A 23,677-nucleotide genomic window follows, 5' to 3' on the forward strand; every position below is an offset into this window, starting at 1 on the left:
GTCGCTGTAACACTTCTCAATGAAAGGAGGAGGTGAGAAGCAGATTTCCTGGTTCAGGTAGGCATTTTATTCTCTTCACTGCAGCAGATACACTCTTTCAGGGTTTTCACTCCGTTCAATAATTCACTCTCAAAAATAAACAAACTTCTTCACAAACCCTCAATAGCTTCAACATGAAATGGAAAACAGTTTGACAATGCTGCACACTTGTTTCTCTCTCTCTCTCGTCTACTTGCGGTGTGGCTCTTTTTATGCTGCTCTCCCCGTGCTCACTGAAATTAGAGACAGGTGTTAGACATAATTAACCAGCTGGCATTCGCGGCATGCCGCACACCACCTGCGGACATCGCAGCCAATGCCTGCCAATAGAAACGGGCTATTAGACGGTTCAGTGTTTTCCTTTCTCCTAAGTGACCCGCCATGGGATTATAATGAGCCGCCTGGAATACCATTTCCCGACGGCTCCTTCGAATCAAAAGTTGGGTTGTATCCTCTTTAGTCTGAGCGTCCTGTGTCACTCTATACAAGCGCTCATTTATAATCGCAAAATAGGGGTATGAAAGGGCGATGTCCGGCTGGAGTCTTTGACCATCGATGACTCTCACTTGGTCGAAGGCGTGTTTGAGGGTTTCGTCTCGCGACTGCTCCAAAGGGAAATCCCCCTCAGGGAATTCCCTGAGAAGGGGAGGGGCCGCAGCCTCTCCCCCTCTCTCGTCATTATGATGTGGAGCTGTCGAGGACGGCTCCCCTGCCAGAGCATCGCACATTGCACATCTCCCTAACTTCATATAGGTCCCATCCGCACAAATTCCCTTTAATAAAACTCTAAAGTCAGGTCAATCAGTCCCCAAAATCAGCGGATGGGTGAGGCGGGAACTAACCGCGGCCTTCACTTTATGCTTTTTCCCCCGAAATTTAATCGTCAGGGTCACCACCGGATACTTGTGAATATCCCCATGTACACATTTCACCTTCACCGTTTTAGTTGTGTCCAACGCCTCGGGTTGAACCAAGCGTTGGTGGATAGTGGTTTGATTACACCCGGTGTCCACCAATGCTTGGGGAGTACCCCCCTTGACACTTACTGGTATCCGGTACGCTCCAGCCCGCTCGGGGTCAGCCTGTGGGAGGTCAGAGACCCGCACCACCGTCCCCAGCTCCATCAGAGGGCACTGATCCCGGAAGTGGTCCGGGTCCCCGCACCTCCAGCAGGCTGGCCCAGGCGCTACGCCTGCACTTGCGTATGTGGGCACCCCCCCCCTGAGGGGGAGAGTGGCGGGGCATCGGGATAGGGGAAGGTGTCGCCTCCCACACCCGGGGAACTGGTCTCAGTTGCTGAAGTCCTCCTCGTCTGCATGGGGCAGGAACGGGACCTGGAGAGAGAGCAGAACGAGAGGGGAGGGGAATGAGATGGGGAAGAGAGAGAGAGAGAGAGTGGGAGGGCTCTTCTGCCCTCAGGATGTGGTCCTCCGCAAGCCGGACGGCTTCCTCCAGCGACGCCGGGCGATGGCACTGGACCCACTCTGCCATCCCCTTTGGCAGTCGATGTATTAATTGCTCCAGTACCACCTGGTCGATGATCCCGTGGACGCCGCGGTCCCCCGCTAGCAACCATCTTCTGCAGGCGTCGCGGAGCCGTTGGGTGAAGGCAAACGGGCGGTCGGAGCTCTCCAACTTCAGGCTTCGGAAGAGTTGACGACTTTCTTCCGGACTCCGACCAACCCGTTGCAGGATGGCTTTCTTTAAGTCTCCGTAAGCCAGGAGGCTCGTCACTGGCAGTTGTTGAGCCGCGAGCTGGACAGTAGCGGGATGAGTCGGGCCGCCCACTGGCCGAGCGGCCAGCCTCAGATCTCGGCGGTGCGTTCGAACAGATCCAGGAACGCCTCTGGGTCGTCCGCCGTCCCCATCTTCTGTAACGCAGGCAGGGTAACGGCGTGTAGGTGTCTGGGGTCGCGGTTGGGGATGCCTTCTGGCTGAGGAGGCTCCGGATCGCCTGTCGGACTTCTGCTTGAGCGTGCATGAGCTCCGCAAACCGGTGGTCTTGATCTTGCCGGAGCTCAAGCAGGGATTGCTGGTGGCTCCGATGTAAGCCAGCGAGGGCTTGGAGGATCTCAGCCAACTAGGAGGACTCTACGGGGCGACTTCCATCCATCTTCAAACCTTTTCCCAGATTTCGGCACCAGTGTAACACTTCTCAATGAAAGGAGGCGGCGAGAAGCAGATTTCCTGGTTCAGGTAGGCGTTTTATTCTCTTCACTGCAGCAGATACACTCTTTCAGGGTTTTCACTCTCAAAAATAAACAAACTTCTTCACAAACCCTCAATAGCTTCAACATGAAATGGAAAACAGTTTGACAATGCTGCACACTTGTTTCTCTCTCTCTTGTCTACTTGCGGTGTGGCTCTTTTTATGCTGCTCTCCCCGTGCTCACTGAAATTAGAGACAGGTGTTAGACATAATTTAGCTCAGGTGTAAGCGCCCTTACCGCTTTCTCTCTCTCCGGAGAGATGCTTGACCACGCCCCGCTGCCACAGTCGCATTAATGTTTTGGAAGCAATTTGGCAACAATATAAATGTTACTTTCACAAAACTAATGTTCTAATAATGTGTCTCTTTGCCATCCCCCTTATGACTTTATATTTGATCTGTCTAGAAGTCATTCTGTACCTCATTTGTGACTGTTCATTTCAGTTGAGGTTTTGAGTTTTATCAATAAAGGTCCTATTTTGTATTTTGGACTTGGTGTCATCGGTTGTTATTTGATCTCCTCTTCAGGTCAACAGCAAAGAGGAGGAGGAGGAGGAGGAGGAGGAGGTGGAGGCATGGGTCGGGGCCGTGGACGACGAGACAATGATCTGATTGGCCAGACTGTCCGTATATCCCAGGGACCATACAAAGGTAGGTGGGGGTGTTGATGTTTGGGTGCATTTTGTGTTTTCACATAATGTCTATCCCCAGAATTTCCTAACAAACATATACTAGAATAGATTTGTAAAATCAGGATCTTAACATTGAAATGCACTTGGTTTTTCTATGTCCTGGTCTCCCATAAGTCATAGGTTTACTGTGAATCATATTCACAAAGGTGGATATGCAAGTTTACAGTGTGCAACTTTTTTTTTTTTTTTTTCTAATTATAAAACCTTTGCTCATGTCTACAGGCTATATTGGAGTGGTGAAGGATGCCACAGAATCAACAGCTAGGGTAGAGCTCCACTCAACCTGCCAGACCATCTCTGTGGACCGCCAGCGTCTTACAACTGTGTATGTTATCAGTTGGCCTGCACAGAATCTGTGCCTGCAGATTTCTGCAGAATTCAAATGCCTTGGAAACATCCCCTGCTTCCTGTTTTTTTTTTATTTATTTATTTATTTTTTTATAAAATGGTTTAGACAATGCGACCATGCTTTTTAGCGGCCAATAAGTGTGTAGTACTCTCAGCTTAATTTAAAATCCATTTGGCAGATTTTCCCCTGCAATCAGTGCAGAAAATTTGAAAAATTGTGCAAGATTTCATGTGAGCAGTTTCAGTGTGGGCTTAGTAGTTATCACTCCCAACAAGTGTTGTTTTGCAGTTCCTCCTCATTACACTGCAGTCAATTTATGCAGGTTTATGGTGTGAACTATGACAAACAATACATGTCAACCATAGGAGTATTATATTAGAACTCTCTGACCGCGGAATTTAACACTTCTAGATTCATGGAGCATATTCACATGTGATAGCAGCACACCTCATAGACATAGATTATATACATGTATAGGATGTAGGATCTTTAGGATCTATGTCCTTTTGGAAAGGTTTTTGGCATATCTGTCAATCTAGGTTTTTTTGACTGCCTTGTAAAATTAGTTTTACTTTAGTTTTTAACTTTATAAGTGTTCTTTCTTGAATATGCTGAAGACCTATTTTTTTTATACATCTATCATTTTGTTTTATGAATCAGAGGTGCCAAGCGACATGGAGGAATGACTTCCACCCATGGACGAACCCCGATGTATGGCTCTCAGACACCCATGTATGGAACTGGCTCACGTACCCCCATGTATGGTAGCCAGACACCTATCCATGATGGTAAGAAAACTGATCTAAGACCTTAGTATATTGGAAATGCTATTTGCCTGTTATTTCTTTTTTAACCTGTCTTTGATCCTTTACAGGAAGCCGAACTCCTCATTATGGCTCTCAGACTCCAATTCATGATGGGAGCAGGACGCCCGGTCAGAGCGGTGCATGGGACCCCAGCAATCCAAACACACCATCCCGGTAAGAAGCAGAGAGATGTGGGCTCAGTTCAAAATCTAGCGAGCTACATAGGCAGCTGCCATCTAAAATGGCATGGTGGCTGAAATAGAGACTTATGTGTCTGATTTGGAACACCCAACAAAGGCAGCATACAAATGCATCCCAATAGTTTAGACATTAGCACGTTGCTATGCTAACTATGTGTTAATGTAATAAGCATAAATAGACATAGTGCACACAAATATTGGGTAAAATAGTCAATATTTAGTCCAATTTAATTTAGCCAACTTGTTGTTGTTTTTTTTTTTTTTAATCAATACTTTTTAGTATTGAATGTATTATTTGCATTTTTATAATAAGCATTTCTCTCACTTCATCCATCACCTCGGATTGTTTTTATTTTTTATTTTATTGATTGATATATGCGGTGCTGCATTAAAATTTGGCCAAAATATGAGATCTTAGAAGGCAGAATAATAATTGAATCTGTTTTCATCAGGTCTGTGCCTGTGAATGCCCTAAAATGCTGTCTTGATAAGCAGCTCACTATATTTTGAAAAGGAGCGACATACACAATACCATGCTCTCAACTGTCGTCTACGAGACATTTAGCACCAGGTTCACCACAAACGTGAGGTGCGTGATGGGAGAGGGGCGGCACTCATCTGGCAACGCCCTGGCCCTGTATCGAACGGCTCTACACGCCATGCCCTCGTGGGCCGGCTGTCCCGGGCCAGTCAGAGTCCCGCGGCGCTGCGGTATCGTTATGTTGAGGGGGATTATGACTTGAGTTGTTCAGTCATAATCCCACAGATGGTCGCATCGCACCAGTGGCTCTTCAGCCAAGCACATGCATCATATTTCTGAACATGCAGTTCCTCTCTTACTGAGCAGGATTACTATTGCAACAACACATCATCAGTAGGGTGAAACTAACCTGTCTCACAACAGTCTAATCCCAGCTAACGTTCCCTATTAATGGGTGAACAATCCAACGTTTGGTGAATTCTGCTTCTCAGTGATAAGAAGAGCCGACATTGAAGTGACATTGCTATGAACGCTTGGCCACTCAACACAGTTTTCCTTCATTTTCAGACCTGATGATGATTTTGAGTTTGGCTTTGATGATGAGCCATCTCCATCTCCTCAAGGCTATGGTGGCACGCCCAACCCTCAGACTCCTGGCTACCCAGAAGTGCCCTCCCCACAGGTCAACCCACAGTACAACCCTCAGACTCCTGGGACCCCTGCCATGTGAGAGATCTTTCATATACTCTTCTCATTCTATGACCCATCTTGAGAGCATCTTTAACTCATCTGGGTCTATGTTTGCACATCAGGTACAACACCGACCAGTATTCCCCATATGCTGCACCATCTCCGCAGGGATCCTACCAGCCCAGTCCCAGCCCACAGAGTTACCACCAAGTGGCCCCAAGCCCAGTGGGATACCAAAACACACACTCGCCCGCCAGTTACCACCCCACCCCCTCACCCATGGCCTACCAGGTACACATTTAGCTTATGGATGGGCATTTTGAGTAATTTTGTAGTCGAGTATTCTAACACATGAAAAATAGAGTAATCGATTACTTGAAATTTAGAATTTAAAGGTGCACTCAGTAACTTTTACCTTTGTCTCATCTTTTACATACACTGACACCCAGCGGCTTGGATGCAGCATCATTAAAAAAACAATAGTTTTCAGTGTCAGATGCCATTTTAGAAATTTAGTATTCACAGTCAGCCATGATTACTTTAAAGGGGTCATGAAATGCTCTTTTTTTAATAATATATATATATATATATATTAGTTTTATTATCTTCCACTGATAATGTTAGTAAAGTTTTTTGTTTTTTTTTGTTTTTTCGCATTAAAACAATCATAAGTAATATATGATTCTGTCTCTGTCTGAAACGCTCAGTTTTGGACTAAGCGCCTCCTTAAAACTTCAATGTAAACGCCCACTGTTACGATTGTCTAACATCGTGCAGCCCCTGGAATAGAGCCATTTTTGAAACTCAGTCAGAAGAAAATGAATAGGCTTCAAAACATTATAAAACTATATTTCAGGGTTTACACAACGCACATCCAACACATTGCATCTGAATATATTAAACTGTTCATCTCAAGTACAGCTGGTAACACTCACACCCTGTCTACACCTGACATGAGCATCAAAAGCAATAGAACCCATTATAATCGATGCTGTCTACCATGGAAGCGTCCATGCTGGCAAGTTGTGTTGCGCCATCGGTAAACAGATGTCACGTTCCATTTTGTGCTGCATGCACTGGTGCCACTACTGCCAACAACACAAATAAACGGATTAGAAAGTTTGTGTCGATGCGCCCGGTGTAGAGAGCCTCAAGCCATTGCATTGCATCAGCAAGCACGCCTAGTGTAAACAGGTTGTCAGCACCATAAACTGTCAAACAGTCATGACATGAAATATTCATGAATTAAACAGTTTACTCACAGTTTTTGTGATTTGTGTGCAAGTGTTTTTAACTGTCCCATCCTTCAATAACAGTTCCTTTGCGAAGCTTGAATAGTATTATGACTGGTGTGATGTGAGCCAAACTTACAATCCACTCTAAAATACGCAGAGGACACATTCATATCCATTTTCCAGTATTATTCTATCATGGTTTCATACACAAACAACTAAAAATAGCACAGATCAGCGAAAGAACGTGTCCATGATGAACAAGAGGCAGCAGCTGAATGAAAAGTCCAGTTTACACTGCCCCAACAAACGCTAACAGACACCAACACTTCCAACATTCTAAAAGTTGGCTGTTGTATTTAGAATGTTGAGAAACAAAACTGTCGTGCTCACACTGATCAAGCAAACCCCAACAAACTTGCGTCTTTGCTTGTCTTTGTTCGCCTTTGAAGATGACTGACAAGAAAGAGGTTGTGAATGAAGCCAAACATGCACAATTTAATATAGAGATATAAGGTGTGATTAATGAAACTTTTAGCATGTAGTTTGGCTATAACCTATTAAACACTATGTTTTAAAAACGTCTTGTTTTCTGGGAACTTATACATTCCGAGAGTTCCGTCGGAGGACATCAATCCAGCACCAAAAAAAAAATCAATAATTAAATGTATTCTGATCTTAATAAAGATGACATTATGAGCAGTTCTTTTCACTTTTATACTAATGTTGTCAGGTGTGTAATCGCCATCAAATGTTTAAGTGACTGTGATAATCGTTTGCCTCGATTCTGATTTACATTCTCCACAGTTTTCGGTCAAATTGCTGTGTAATTTAACCATTCCTTTTACACACAAACGTAAGATAAATATGCTTTAAAATGTCACTCTTCAGCTCACGTAAGATTATTATCAATTCTGTTTATGAGAATATTTAGCCAAAAACCATGCCGTTCATGGCAATCTCCCATTCATTCCTATGGGAAGTTCTGCAAAGCTGGTCAGAGCGAGCAACTGTAACCAAAGGAAATTGAATTGTGCTTGTTTAACGGTCATTTGATCCTCAGGCCAGTCCGAGCCCCAGCCCGGTAGGATACAGTCCAATGACTCCTGGAGCTCCATCTCCAGGAGGCTACAACCCTCACACCCCTGGATCTAACATCGACCAGGCCTCTAATGATTGGGTCACCACAGACATCATGGTGCGTGTCAAAGACACATTCCTGGATGGAGGCGTCATCAACCAGACCGGTGTCATCCGCAGCGTCACTGTAAGTGAAGTTACAATAATTGTTCATATGGTTTTATGCACAGATTACCTGAATTTTGCTTGACTATTTTGCATGTAGAAATTTGGGGCAGTTGATGTGCCACGACTAGCTTGTTTATTCTCCAAGAAACTGCAAGTAGAGGCACATGGGACTGGATTTGAATATTGCATATTCTTTCATGTTGCACAGGCATGCCCTGGGCTGGTTTTAAATTTGCTTTTACTGTCATGATGTACAGAGATAACTTTAGATCTTGGGACATGCTGATGTTTGTCCAACCATATCTTGATGATTCATACGCTGTTAGACTTGATTGTTAGGTTATGGTGTAAACATTATACTTAGATCTTTAAATATTCCTCTGCATCATGATTTTTTTCTTTTTCTTATTTCACACAGGGGGGGATGTGCTCTGTGTTCCTTCAAGACACAGAGAAGGTGGTTAGCATTTCAAGTGAACACCTGGAGCCTGTAACGCCAACCAAAAACAACAAGGTACTGCTGAAGTTATGTAAACAAACAGACATGATTGACTCACTTATTTTTCTTAATGTTTCACATTAACAGGGTTCCCACGGTCATGGAAAACCTGGAAATATCAGCTATCGGCTAGAAATTGTTCTTTGCGAGTGCAATCTCTACAGCAGTATTTTACTAAATAATTTTTTCTAGTAATTACAAATGACTGGACAAGTCATGGAAATACATTGGTTAAAAGGTCTGCGAAGGTTAGATTACTTCTGCGTTGAACCTACTACGGTGGTTACGATGTAGCCTATGCCGTAGCCTGACGTGCACCTCTTCAAAAATGTAACTGCGTATCGTGTCGACGCAGACCACAACAGCTGTGATTGGTGCACTTTGTAACCAGAGACCGCCCCCCAGGATGATAACAACAGTATCTGAGGTAGTTGATCAAAGATTATTTTAAAATGTATGCATCATATCACGTCGTATTTGGATTCGGGACCATTAAAGCAATTGTCTCAATCAGGAGCATTTGCTGTTTTTATGTTCTGTTTGTGTTTCATGAAGTTACAAGCAAAATGCGACGAAAGATATCTGTTTACTGCTCAACTCTTAAAAGCTTTTTTTGTCAGGGCTTTTACTTGATATTGATTTGACATGTTAGTGAAATGATGAGTAGACTACAACACTCGAACTTTCAGATCTACACGATGATTTGACCGTATGTTTGTCAGTATTGTGTATGGTAATTATATTTAAGAAGTTTTTATTTAATATATATTTAATAAGTTATGGAAATGGAATACTTCTAATTTGACAGCATATTGAAAAGCACATGGTAAGAGTTAGTTATATTGCATATATGCTTTGTGAAGTCTTTAAAACGACACCCATGTAGTGTTCGCCAAGCGAGTAGTTACTAATAATTGTATTTATTTTTTTACACGGAATGTCAGAAGTATGCCAAAATATTTATTTATTATTTAAGCGAATCAAGAGCAAGCAAACTATATTTTTCTCATTTATTTGCTCCCAGCAATGCAGGTGACTTATATAAATAATAATAAATAATATGTACTTCAATTTCAATTTGTTCAGATACTTTGAACTAATTTTTAATGCTACAATAATTTAATAAATACAATATAATCCACAAATTAAATTGCTTTTGTTTATTTATGAATGTATAATTAGCATTTTGGCAGTACTACTCACAGAAGGACGCAGACAACAATGCAGAAATATACAGTGCATCCGGAAAGTATTCACAGCGCTTCACTTTTTCCACATTTTATGTTACAGCCTTATTCCAAAATTGATTAAATTCATTATTTTCCTCAAAATTCTACAAACAATACCCCATAATGATAATGTAAAAGAAGTTTGTTTGAAATCTTTGCAAATTTATTAAAAATAATAAATGAAAAAATGTACATAAGTATTCACAGCCTTTGCCATGACACTCAAAATTGAGCTCAGGTGCATCCTGTTTGCACTGATCATCCTTGAGATGTTTCTACAACTTGATTGGAGTCCACCTGTGGTAAATTCAGTTGATTGGACATGATTTGGAAAGGCACACACCTGTCTATATAAGGTCCCACAGTTAACAGTGCATGTCAGAGCACAAACCAAGCCATGAAGTCTGAGGAATTGTCTGTAGACCTCCGAGACAGGATTGTATCGAGGCACAGATCTGGGGAAGGGTACAGAAAAATGTCTGCAGCATTGAAGGTTCCGATGAGCACAGTGGCCTCTATCATCCGTAAATGGAAGAAGTTTGGAACCACCAGGACTCTTCCTAGAGCTGGCCGCCTGGCCAAACTGAGCGATCGGGGGAGAAGGGCATTAGTCAGGGAGGTGACCAAGAACCCGATGGTCACTCTGACAGAGCTCCAGCGTTTCTCTGTGGAGAGAGGAGAACCTTCCAGAAGAACAACCATCTCTGCAGCACTCCACCAATCAGGCCTGTATGGTAGAGTGGCCAGACGGAAGCCACTCCTCAGTAAAAGGCACATGACAGCCTACCTGGAGTTTGCCAAAAGGCACCTGAAGGACTCTCAGACCATGAGAAACAAAGATTGAACTCTGGCCTGAATGGCAAGCGTCATGTCTGGAGGAAACCAGGCACCGTTCATCACCTGGCCAATACCATCCCTACAGTGAAGCATGGTGGTGGCAGCATCATGCTGTGGGGATGTTTTTCAGCGGCAGGAACTGGGAGACTAGTCAGGATTGAGGGAAAGATGAATGCAGCAATGTACAGAGACATCCTTGATGAAAACTTGCTCCAGAGCGCTCTGGACCTCAGACTGGGGCGAAGGTTCATCTTCCAACAGGACAACGACCCTAAGCACACGGCCAAGATAACAAAAGAGTGGCTCCGGGACAACTCTGTGAATGTCCTTGAGTGGCTCAGCCAGAGCCCAGACTTGAACCCGATTGGACATCTCTGGAGAGATCTGAAAATGGCTGTGCCAAGCTTGTAGCATCATACTCAAAAAGACTTGAGGCTGTAATTGGTGCCAAAGGTGCTTCAACAAAGTATTGAGCAAAGGCTGTGAATACTTATGTACTTGTGATTTTTATTTTATTTTTTTCGTTTTTTTTTTTTAATACATTTTCAAAGATTTCAAAGAAACTTCTTTCATGTTGTCATTATGGGGTATTATTTTTATTATAATTTTGAGGAAAATAATGAATTTAATCCATTTTGGAATAAGGCTGTAACATAACAAAATGTGGAAAAAGTGAAGTGCTGTGAATACTTTCCGGATGCACTGTAAATGCAAACCAACGTGTTGGCCATTACGCAGAGCCTAAATCAGCCTTTACATTTATCATCAGATTCCTGCTTGATTTCTCAGTTTTTGGCAATTATGGCACATTTTTGCACTCTCCCTATCTGCTTATTAGTATATCATTATCATCACTCTGGTTCTTTTCAGCCAAGTACGTAATTGTATAATGCTGCACAGTGTCATGACAGTTCTCCCTCTCCTTTTAAAAGTCTTTACTCCTTAGACAAGACCTGACCAGTTTGAATTTTTGGCTTTTTTTTAAGAATTCTAGCTTACTGCATACTGCACAGTATATATACTGTATGTTGCTTAATAGTGTGTGAAACAGTATGCAATATGCAACAATAAATGTTTTAAACAGTCATATGCTACATTGTCACATGGCCTAATGTTGCATGTTTAATCTGATGAGTGGAACCAGTTATTATATCGGGAATAAAAAGGTATTTTGGAGTGAATGAGTCAAGTTAAAAATCGCAACCGATAATACTTCCGGTTCATCTGTCACACCGGAAATGTCAGGCACATTGCATTTTGGGATGCAGTATTCCTCACAATGTGCTCTGATTTGCACTGCACATTTAAGCATATGTAGTAGGTCATCTGGGCAATTTATGCATACAGAAAATGTGCATACTACATAGAATATACTGCAAAACTACTAAAAGAAGTATTGTAGTATGTTCTGAAAAGCATAGTCTTAATGCAAAATAGTTTGTAATAACAGATACAGTTAAACCTATTTTTAATTTACTGAAAAGTTGCAAGCATACAAGAACCAATAAAGCCATATATTCACTACAGTGCAGAGATAACTCCAACCTGAAAAAAATCGCTCATGAATTACATTTCCTTCGCATATGCTGAAGTAATTGAACTAGCCCAGTTTTGCTGCTGCTCGTTTTCTATTTCTGTTTCAGTTCTTTTTGTTTGCTAATCCCTGTTAATATGTTCCCAACTGAGTGACGAACAGAAGAAAGAAATAAGCTGGTGCACAATTTCACCTCCTATTAGTAGCCTTGGAAAAGCATGAACTTCTTTTCTTTCAGATCCATGTCACTCTTTATGATGAATAACAAAGTGTTTTATCAAGTTTAAGTGCGTATCAAGAAATTAAAAAATGTTCTAAATATTGTATACATAAAATGAAAACTGGATGAAGCATGTTTTGCTGAATAATGAAGTTGCACTATATATTTTTTTTGGGGGGGGGGGATTTTTCCCCTTTTTCTCCCAATTTGGAATGCCCAATTCCCAATGCGCTCTAAGTCCTGGTGGTCGCATAGTGATTTTGCCTCAGTCCGGGTGGCGGAGGACGAATCCCAGTTGCCTCTGCGTCTGAGACAGTCAACCCGCGCATCTTATCACATGGCTTGTTGAGCGCGTTGCCACGGAGACACAGCGCGTGTGGAGGCTTCACGCCATCCACCGCGGCATCTGCGCTCAATTCACCATGCGCCCCACCGAGAACAAACCACATTATGGCGACCACGAGGAGGTTACCCCATGTGACTGTACCCTCCCTAGCAACCGGGCCAATTTGGTTGCTTAGGAGACCTGGCTGGAGTCACTCAGCACGCCCTGGGATTCGAACTAGCGAACTTCAGGGGTGGTAGCCAGCGTATTTTACCTCTGAGCTACCCAGGTCCCCATGAAGTTGCACTATTGAAAAAATCTGAATTAACTTTCACTAGGCACTTTTTTTCTGTATACTTTCTGTATTTCAGAAATACACACTCACTGAGCACTTTATTAACACTATTCTAATACTGAGTAGGGCCTCCCTTTGCTCTCAAAACAGCCTCAAATCAATGCAGATTTGTCAGCTGCACATTCATGCTGTGAATCTCCCGATTCAGATCCGGTGACTGGAAAGGCCACTGAACAGTGAAATCATTGTCATGTTCATGAAACCAATTTGAGATGACTTTTGCTTTGACATGGTGCATTAACATGCTTGAAGTAGCCATTAGAACAGTGGTTCTCAACCCTGTTCCTGGAGGCCCCCCAAAATTACACATTTTGGATATCTCCCTAATCAAACACACCTGGTTCAACTCATCAGCTCATTAGTGGAGACTCCAAGACCTGAACTGGGTGTCAGAAAAGGGAGATATACAAAATGTGTTGTGTTGAGGGGCCTCCAGGAACAGGGTTGAGAACCACTGCATTAGAAGAGGCGTAAATTGTGGCCATGAAGGGATGCACATGGTCAGCAACAGTACTCGAATAGGCTGTGGCATTCAAGCGATGATTGATTGGTATTAACGGGCCCAAAGTGTACCAATAAAACATCCATCCTGACCCTACCATCTGGAGATTCATCAGGCCAAGCTACATTTTTCCAGTTTTCAACTGTCCAGTTTTGATGGGCCTGTGCCTACTGCAGCCTCAGCTTTCTGTTCTTTGCTGACAGAAGTGGAACCCGACTTGGTCTTCTGTTGTTGTAGCCAATCCGCCTGTACGTTTGACATGTTGCGCATTCTGAGATGCTGTTCTGCTCACTACAATTGTACAGAGGTTATCTGAGTTACCGTAGCCTTTCTGTCAGCTCGAACCAGTCTGACTATTCTCTATTGACCTCTCACCAACAAGGTGTTTCCATGCGCAGAACTGCTGCTTATGCATTGCTCTGCTGACACACGATTGGCTGATTAGATTATCGCATGGATAAGTAGGTTTATAGGTGTTCCTATTAAAGTGGTCAGTGAGTGTATAAAGTGAAGTACTTTAGTTATATTCTTTTAAAATATGCAAAAAAAGAGAGAATAAGTCACCCTCAAGTAGTTCCAAACCAGAATTAATTTTTTCCATCCGTGGAACATAAGGACGAGGGGATCGTGATTGATTTTTCACGCTCCAAAAGCACCATCAAATTTGTCCATATCTCCCGTGCACCATATTCCAAGTCTTCTAAACCCAGGAAATAGCATTATTTGAGGAATGGACTAAAATTTAAGTCACTGAAAATCTTCCCCTTCACCCATTAGAATCTGGCACTCAAGCGAAAACAGCTTTGTAACTGTTGATAAAAGCTAAATCAGTTTTTTTCCTAACCAACCGCAATGTCGATTGCTTAGTTTCTATCTCTGTGGCCGCTTGCCCTGTAGCTCTTTCTATTGTGGAGTCTCATTGGTCTAAAGCTGCTCCTTATAACTATACATTTAATTAAACATAGCATTTATTCTAATTGGCTTTGATTGTTCCGCATCATGCCGCAGTTTTGCATTCTGTGTGTAAAGACAAATTGCTCATTACTATAATCTTATCATATCGTGTCACTAAGGATAAAAGCTTCTGTTTAAAGGGGACATAATATGCCCCTTTTTTCACTATGTAATATAAGTCTCAGGTGTTCCCAGAATGTGTCAAGTTTCAGCTCAAAATACCTCACAAATAATTTATTCTACCATGCCTTTATACCCCTTTTTTGTAGCCTTGTTCCAAACGGGCTGTTTTAGTGTCTGTAGCTTTAAATGCAAAGGAGCTGCTGCTCCCCGCACCCCTTTCTGGAAATGGGCTGTGCCTTTCTTGCTGGTGCCATGGATACCCTGGCAACAACAATGCAGGAGAACTTAAACAGTTAAAAAATTATAAATAACACTGAGAACACATTGTCAATCATCTTACTGTATTGTGCATAACAAAGGTTGAGTTATGAAATATGAAAAACAGCTATAGTTGTCAAAAATACCACTATCGTTTCATAATTATTTTTGAAATAATGACTTCATTGCAAGACCACTCAAGCTGGACTGTGGAGGATGCCAATCAGTTTATATTGTAACCGAAACAGAGCTACAGCTTCGTTGTTATGGAATAAGGTAGTTAGGGACAAGTTGCTACGTTACACAAAGCACAATGTTTTCACAACAAGCATTTTTCATGTAACGTGAAAACAAGCAAATTCAGAAAGCCAAATTGCAAACATTAAAAAGTGCGAAACTTCTGACTTGCAAATCTGAAATTGGGTAATGGAGAGTTTGTATCGATCCATCCGTGATCCTTAGCTTTGAAGCAAATCCAGCCTTGTGTTGACCATCGTTGATGAAGCAGTCAGAGTTAGCACAAGCGGCTCTAGCGAGGAGATAAATATGGCGGACACTGCTTGCTAAGGTTTTAATGAGGGCGGATTTCTTCGCCAGCCGTGGGTGGTACCTTTTGACATCATAAGGGGCTGCAAACCTGAACGGCTCTTTCGAGACACTTTTTTTATTGATGGGGAAAGGAAAGAAACGTCTACACACATTGGGGACACATAAATATGTAAAAAAAACAATGAAAAAGTGGATTTTGCATAATATGTCCCTTTTAATGAAAGAATGTGAATGTGCTTCTCAGGTGAAGGTGATTCTGGGAGAGGACAGAGAGGCCACAGGTGTCCTGCTCAGTATTGATGGTGAAGATGGCATTGTTAGAATGGAGTTGGATGAGCAACTGAAGATTCTTAATCTTCGCTTCCTTGGGAAATTGGAAGTATAAAGAATCACACATCACTTTTAAAGAGCTTTTTTTTTTTTTCTCTTGACCATCATCTAAATCGTGAAGTATAGCTGGCCTTTTACAACGTCCTTTTTTTATTATTAATGGAAGCAATTTTTAGTGCGTAGTCTATTTTCTGTTTCTTTCATGATGTAGAAATGTACTTGGCAAATTGATGTCAAATAAAATGTGAACTGAGTTCTGAAATCCATCCACCCCTGAGTGCTTGCTTGAAATATTTAATAGCTGTTGGCTGTTCATTTTAAACCTTTTACAGCCTTCCATCATTTGACTCATCATTGTGCCATGAAGAGAAATATTCACTTAATATACACAAGTTTAATGGTCTTCTGGTGTTGCAGCTTCTGCCGAGGAGATTTACAACTTAGCTAAACATCAAGGCTCATGACATTTCTTGAATTGAAAATTGGTGGTGGGGGGGAATCGCAAAGACTGAATTATTTAGAATTTACACCGTTTCTTTATTAAAATATACTCTAGGTCTGAGAGAGTTAGAAAAGTTTATTCAAACATTATTAGTGAAAACAAATAGTAAAAGTCTGGCTTTTGCTTGTCTAGAATGTTTTAATTCTTAGTTACAGGGCTCATTGGGATGCTCATAGTTTATTGGGAAGTAAAAGATGGTTGTGTTCTTTGGACAGGGGTGTCCTGAGCTGCTGAGCCATGACATAGTATTGAACATATGCCCCTTTTCTTGTTTATGGCATCCCAGTGTTTGGTTCCTATAGAGAGTGATCTTCAGTTGGATCCATGCTTCGCGACCCTATAAATGAGGAAAGGATGCCAAAAATTTTCAGTAATGCTTTTGGGTTTAGAATTTTTTGATGCATAAGAATGATCTAAAAATTTGCTAATAAAATCTTGTAAAATGGGTAAATTAAAATGGATTCGGTTTATCTGTTCTCTGATAACATGATCATATGGGAAATTGGCAGGTTCTTAATGTTTTTCCACCTAAAGTCTGACCCAATCTGGCAAATTCTAGTGCCATGTAGTGAAAGTTAAAGCCTCAAAATCACCCTCTCTTTACATTTTAACGTTGCATTTTGATATTTAGATAGCGAGATACTATTTTCAAAAGTGTAGTAGCGCTGTTAGGGTTTGGGTTAGGATTATATTAATGCTATGGGTACTCGCATGTTTCCGAAAATCGGACATGCTGTGCCTTTCACATCGCATCCATTGAAAGTAGTGAACGAATGCTACTTTGGTCTTAATATGGTAAGAGGTTAGGAATAATGTAATTACTACTTGTATGTTTTGGAAAATCGGATTAACTGTCCAAGTTGTTGTGCTTGCGCAGGTCATTGCATGAAGGTGCGCATGCAAACAACTGCAATTCAAGCTTCGGCCACTGGGGGGGCAGTTCGTCAATTCCAAAAGCTATTCGACCTCCTGTTGTCAATTTTTCGTGAGATCGGTGTCTCTGAATAGTACTAACTATCATTTATCATTTGTGTCTCTCACGTTCACCATAAGTAGTAGTAGTTCTTTACGTTCAGTAGTGATGGCCACAGCTGAGAGAGCTCAGGCTCAATTTCCTGCACAAAAACATAAAAATATCAAAACATATTACAGTTTCTATAGGGGTTTCAAAGAAGCAGTGGACTGAGACATTGTTACCTGTAGATGAAAATGAAATATCGGCCAACAATCATCTGCATGATTTTATACATTACACTGCTGCCACACGATTGGCTTATTAGATAATCGCATGAATAAGTAGATGTACAGGTGTTCCTAATAAAGTGTGTGTGTGTGTGTATTAACCATGATAAATGCTGTATAAACAATTAAGTTAATGATAACTAATGTATGGTTTTAAGATAAAGAATACAACCTTATTACCAAAATAATAATGTTAATAATACAGTAAAATATTTTCTCTCATATTTTCCATCATACACATAATGTTCATGTAAACTGTTTTCTTTTTTTCTCCACTTAGAATTTCTTATATTGCATATCAGCAGGGTGTGAAAACAGTCATGGTTTTTCTCACCATAGGCCATGAATGGTCCACTTTTGAACAGTCTGTGGTATTTTGCAAATGCTTTTATTGTTGTGGCTCTGTAGGAGGACGGTAAATGATTAATCATTATGTTAAGTAAAAGTGATGGCATGTGCAACATGAGAGTTCAAAATCATTTCATTTTTGATTTTCCATTCATTTAATTTCAGATATCAAATATTTAATGAATCAGATTTTACTGGAAAGGAACAGTTCACCCAAAAATGAAAATTCTCCCATCATTTACTCACATCATGCCATCCCAGATGTGTATGAATTTCTTTCTTCTGCTGAACAAAAACAAAGATTTTTAGAAGAATATCTCAGCTCTGTAGGTACATACAATGCAAGTGAATAGTGGCTAGAACTTTGAAGCTCCAAAAAGCATATAAAGGCAGCAGAAAAGTAATCCATAAGACTCCAGTTGTTTAATCCATGTCTTCTGAAGTGATCCAATTGTTTTTGGGTGAGAACAGACCAAAATATAACTCAGTTTTAACCATAAATCTTGACATCTGCAGTCTCCTTGACGACCATGATTTCAAGCTTGATTACTAGGAATTACTTGATTACTTCAAGCACTAGGAAGTGTTATCGAGTTTGAAATCATGATCGTGCCTAAAGACTTAATTGGCAAGACGTACAGTAGAAAAAGGAGTTATATTTTGGTCTGTTCTCACTCAAAACCGGTCAAAAAATTTTTTTTGATTAACATTGATTAAACCACTGGAGTCTTATGGATTACTTTTATGCTGCCTTTATATGCTTTTTTTGAGCTTCAAAGATTTGGCCACATTCACTTGCATTGTATGGACCTGCAGAGCTGAGATATTCTTCTAAAAGTCTTCATTTGTGTTCAGCAGAAGTCGTGCACATCTGGGATGGCATGAGGGTGAGTAAATGATGAGAGAATTTTATTTTTGGGTGAGCTATGCCTTTAACACCACATACTGCACTAATACTTTACTAGTACAGATTGCAGTGGTAAAATAATAATCATGCTGTCATAGGAGTCTTGTATAAACATTACCAGCACTGTGTAATGTATTAAAGATGTACTATGCAGAAACACCCAGGCCACTGAAGTGTGAGAAGCATACAAGTTCAGATGCATGAACTGGAAATGAAAATGTGGAATGAAGAAATTGAACTTTTGTTTCTCACTTTTCTCTTTGCTTCCCTATTATGTATGTATGACACACAGCAATTATTATGAGAGAGCGATTGTACTTTTGGATGTACATTAAAGTAGTTCATTCCTGTTTTTGTTTATCGTTCAACACTTGCATGTAGTCCAAACTCAAATGGATTCAAATAGTTCGTATGTAACAGGCAAAGGCCTGATATCAAATCATAAAAATTAAATATTAAAAAATTATTTTGACTTATGACTATTTTTGAGTTTGTGGAAAGTCACGTATGCCTTAACTACTGTAAAACTGTTACAGTTCATCTATGGGTTTATATATATATATAAAGCCTGCATATTTCAGGACAGTATGTTCATTGTGTCATTTTTTTATTTGGAATAATCCTTAATTTTAGGATTAAGAGGAGAGCTAACTGGTTAGGGAAGGATCTGTCGTGGAAAAAAAAAAAACAATTATCTCTCATGGGAATCAGTCTGTATTCCCTACATAGGGTGTTTCCTCACCCTACTCGGTATCAGTCGTATCCCCGGCTGAACAGGCCCTTCCAGGCGTCCTTGAGTGGGCTTTACCTGCAATGAACCTCTGCCTATTACTTTAACCTGTTTATTTATCTGAAATAAATGACAGACAATTCTGTTTCTCTTTTCTCTTGTAAATTATTTTATTCTTCAGCGCAGAAAATGGAGTAATACAGCAGAATCAGCAGAGGAGCTCGAGTCATTACTTCAACACATTTTACATCTCCCTGTTACCCAGCCCTTCATATCACACTATCCCTTTCAAAGCCTTAGGCTAGAATACTGATAGGTATTTTCATAAAAAATACAAAAACAATGAGAGAGAGTGTGTTTTCCGTCTCCCCCTCTCCACCTGACCCTCCCGTACCTGTTAAGTGTTGTAGGGAGAACCCATGACCTTGGATTTATCAGCACCAAGAAACTCAGCTTGTGCTTCTCTAACACACACACACACACACACACACACACACACACACACACACACACACACACTGTCCTGGCAGTGACCCACGCATGCATCTCAGCCTTGAGGCAGAGTCAGCTGAGAGAGAAAACACAATTACCTATTTATGAGCATAAGCGCAGTATAATATATGTTCAAACATTTATCCATTCTTATAAGCATATTAAAATATAAAATCACACTGGTGAATATGATTCCTTCAGAAAATCTCTCACAGACATTTGGATACTTCAGACAAAACATGAGCATTATTTGGCATATTAAGGCATATTATGCTTTAAATACATGAAAAGTTATAAGTAAATGACAAGTTTTGCTACTACAGCTACTATTATTGTTCAGTTTTGTATGCATTGAATCAGCTTGTTTTAATTCCCAAGTTGTCTTTCCCCACCTGACCTTACTTGGCTCCGAATCAAAAGCTCTGCAATATGTGTGTCCTTGTAAGGGCCCTGACTAGACAAGTATCAACAGGCTGAGAAGAGAGCAGCGTTGGACATGAGATATTTACTGGTAAATACACTGCTTTTCTTCAATATTCTTCCATATTTAGCTACATAACAGCTGTAGATCTCTGAACATGAATAATCTAAACACTTTTGAAACAGGAACTATTTCACAGAACGATAGTCTGACCATTGTAGTGCATGCATTGCTTGGTAAACCTAGTCATTATATGGTAGTGTCTTTTATAGACATATTTTGAATTGTGTTGCATTAAAGTTCAAAAACATTGTGATTGTAAGGCTGATAGCCTCAAATGAACTTTAAAAAAAATAATAGTCATTCAGTGGTCAGCTGATCCGGTACCACTTGCTTTATGAGCAAACAGATTTGTGAGTTTCTCCTTTTAGAAAAACAAAAGGATTTTTCCTTCACTTTAGTGCTCTACATGGGATTAGAGAGAGATAAAAATGTAATCAGAAGTTGTCTGCTATACAAGTGTCTGCATATGAAACAGACACTTTTCTCTTAGGAGGTCATGTCACTGTCACACTCTCCACATTTAGAACGTGTACATGCAGACAAACACACACATATCTTCTCTGCCCAGCCCACTGTCTGCATTACACTCTGATTGGTCTGTTCTTGGTGCTGGTAAGCCACAATTGGCTAAAATAACAACCCACATGTTCCAGTTTATTTGACCTTGGGAACCATAGCATGTTCAGTTCTGTTCACTTGTTTAACAATAGAAGACAGAATATCTGTAGGTGACTTTCTAGAACTATAAATATAATAATGATAATTTAGTTTAGTTTGTCGTGTAAATGTGTCATGTGAAGGATCTGCTTTTCACAAACACCTAAAAAGCCTTGTAGAAATGAATATTTGAATGAAAAGTGATTACAGAAAAAAGATAAATAAAATATTATGTTGAGAAGTTGCTTAATTCTTCAGTGAATCCAAATGTTTCATTGTAGGAGTGTGACTTTGTTCTTTTTTAAAATCTGGTTTTATGCAACAGTCTAACATATGTAGGATAAATGGAGGCGCTTGCTATTAATGGTTAAAGTCTAATGAAAGTGTGTTGAGGTACAAATATTAGACCATTGTCTTTATATTTCTCCTTAATTCTATCCAGAGTCTTCCCCGGCTAGCCTCACGGGCTTTTAGCACAACAGCCCGTCAAATGAAAAACAAGGTGCCGGAGAGACAGAAGGTTTTTCTGGTAAGATAAATTCCACACTGAGATAATGGCAAAATACTGTACATGTTTGAAGTGTCCACTACCTGACATTTTTACTCAGTTCATATGTTATTTTGCATCTTATTATTGCATACATACTGTATATACTGCATATCTTGGGATAGTGCATAAACATTTTATGATTCTTCAGCAAACAATATGTAAAAATTTAGCAGTGCTCTCATAGTGATACCAAATAGTGACAATAATTGGCACATTCTAGAATATGTTTATATATATATATATATATATATAAATAATAATAATAAAACAAAGTAGGGTAGAGTGTTTGGTATAATTTTAAAGAACACTTTTCACATTTTTTAATGATATAGCTTAAGAGTCTCTCAGCCTAAGCAACTGCTGAAAAATCTCACAAAAAAAAAAAACAAAAAAAAAAAAAACTTTAACTCAAATGTACTTTTTATTTCCTTATTTTTGTATTTGTCATTATATTTCTCAGGGTGTAAATAAGGTAGCTCAGAAAAACTGCTTTTGTTTTGTTCCTAATAATGTCACCTGTAACTGAGTTAAATTTATAAATGTATCATAATTTATCATCGTGTCCAAAAGCCTCTCAAAACAAATAAAACATAATAATTGTAAATAAGAACTACTTACACAATGACTAAAGGTATGCTCTTTCTCCAAAGCATGCAGGCATGAGTAATTGGATTTCATTCAGTTCCATTTGAGCCATCATTCAGTCTGTGTCATGTACTTGGCTCCATCTCCTGGTCGCCATATGTAATTAGAGTGAACGATCCTCTCTGCCCATATTTGAATGACTTTCACCTCTGGTTGCAGCGATCTGAATCCTAATACAATTGGTTTAGCGTTCCATGATGCTGGACAACGTACTACATAATTTCCGATGAAGTCATCTGATCCAGGAAAGCTAACGTGTTTTTAGCCAGAGAGCACATTATGTGCCGTGTGCATATTCTGCTTTGTGTAGATTATCTAATGATTTATGCATCCAGTTACGTGGTGTGTGGACTCAATTTAAAGATAATTACCTCCTCTAAGTAATGGTATGTGATATTTTATGTTCCATTTATATTACGTGAAGTTATATGCAAAAACGCTGCATATAAGCAACACCTGTTTACATGTTCTGTAACTTGTATGTCAACAACATATACTTAGTTATTACTCACTATATTTTGTCTGTGAGTAAAACAAAGTTGGCTGGTTGTATTCTTCTCTTTGAGAGCTTTCCAACAACATATGACACATGGCTATTTGATCAGTTTGATGTTTTTAGCGATTAAAATAATGTGCCGTGCAAAATTATTAATAAATTATCAAAATGGAACGCTTCTGATTTGTCTGCTAATTTCAAAGCACTTGTTCAATTTTTGTCATATTGCCTACATGCATTGTAAAGCATAGCTTCTAAGCTTTGAAACGATACCTATTTTGTGTTGGTCAAGACTGCAGTTATTAATATTTTGATAATTATATATATATATATAATTTGTTTTTTTTAATAGCCGTCGGGCCCATGCAAGCTTAAAGGGTTAATTGAAATTTGAATAAAGGACAAATACAAAAATAATGGTCTTTATAGCTTGTGCAGTTCTTAAAGAATTTGAACACTTTATCTACACTTGCAGGAGGACAATGGTCTGCCTATCCATATTAAAGGGGGGACCACAGATGTCCTTCTCTACCGCTTAACCATGACCATCACAGCTGCAGGTACTATAAAACCTCCTGAATAATTGTGAAATGTGAACATCACTGCTGTTGTAGATCTACATGCTTAGACTGAAATGTTGAACTGAATTGCACTGAAGTACAAATATTTTGTGCATTTAAAAATGCAGTTTATGCAAACTATGAGTTGGTATTTGCTTATTTTTGTTTTCAGTCTTTTTAAAATATGTACATATCAGTATCTAGACAAATCTCTTTATTTGTGTTTCTGTATTTAGGCACTGCCTTTTCCTGTTACTGGTTGCTGTTGGCCTGTATGCCCAGGAGTAAAGCACAATAAGGACAGATTAAGAACTTTGATGCTATGTGATGCTGTACAAATCCATTTCATGTCAAATACCTTGATGAATTAAATGAATATAATACTTCAACTACTGGGCCTCTT

At 40.0% G+C, this 23,677-nt stretch overlaps 2 protein-coding genes across 3 annotated transcripts in view; both read left to right on the forward strand.

Annotated features, from left to right (window-relative positions):
- Positions 1-15,927, forward strand: part of LOC127422033 (transcription elongation factor SPT5) — a 35,277-nt gene extending 19,350 nt beyond the window's left edge. For both annotated transcript variants that reach the window (XM_051665359.1, XM_051665360.1), the window contains 9 exons: positions 2,777-2,899; positions 3,163-3,265; positions 3,950-4,077; positions 4,164-4,269; positions 5,344-5,502; positions 5,589-5,757; positions 7,762-7,965; positions 8,365-8,460; positions 15,576-15,927. In XM_051665359.1, coding sequence (XP_051521319.1) covers positions 2,777-2,899; positions 3,163-3,265; positions 3,950-4,077; positions 4,164-4,269; positions 5,344-5,502; positions 5,589-5,757; positions 7,762-7,965; positions 8,365-8,460; positions 15,576-15,716 — 1,229 coding nt within the window. In that variant the 3' untranslated portion in view covers positions 15,717-15,927. The remainder of the gene's footprint in view (positions 1-2,776; positions 2,900-3,162; positions 3,266-3,949; positions 4,078-4,163; positions 4,270-5,343; positions 5,503-5,588; positions 5,758-7,761; positions 7,966-8,364; positions 8,461-15,575) is intronic.
- Positions 15,928-19,576: 3,649 nt separating this feature from the next.
- LOC127421865 (cytochrome c oxidase subunit 7A2, mitochondrial) lies at positions 19,577-23,663 on the forward strand. The gene is made up of 4 exons (XM_051665048.1): positions 19,577-20,393; positions 21,466-21,552; positions 23,190-23,274; positions 23,511-23,663. Exons 1-4 carry the CDS (start codon positions 20,379-20,381, stop codon positions 23,570-23,572), a joined length of 249 nt encoding a protein of 82 aa, XP_051521008.1. The 5' UTR covers positions 19,577-20,378; the 3' UTR covers positions 23,573-23,663.
- Positions 23,664-23,677: the final 14 nt, after the last annotated feature.

Source organism: Myxocyprinus asiaticus, chromosome 31 (assembly GCF_019703515.2).
Source record: "Myxocyprinus asiaticus isolate MX2 ecotype Aquarium Trade chromosome 31, UBuf_Myxa_2, whole genome shotgun sequence".
NCBI lineage: Eukaryota > Metazoa > Chordata > Actinopteri > Cypriniformes > Catostomidae > Myxocyprinus > Myxocyprinus asiaticus.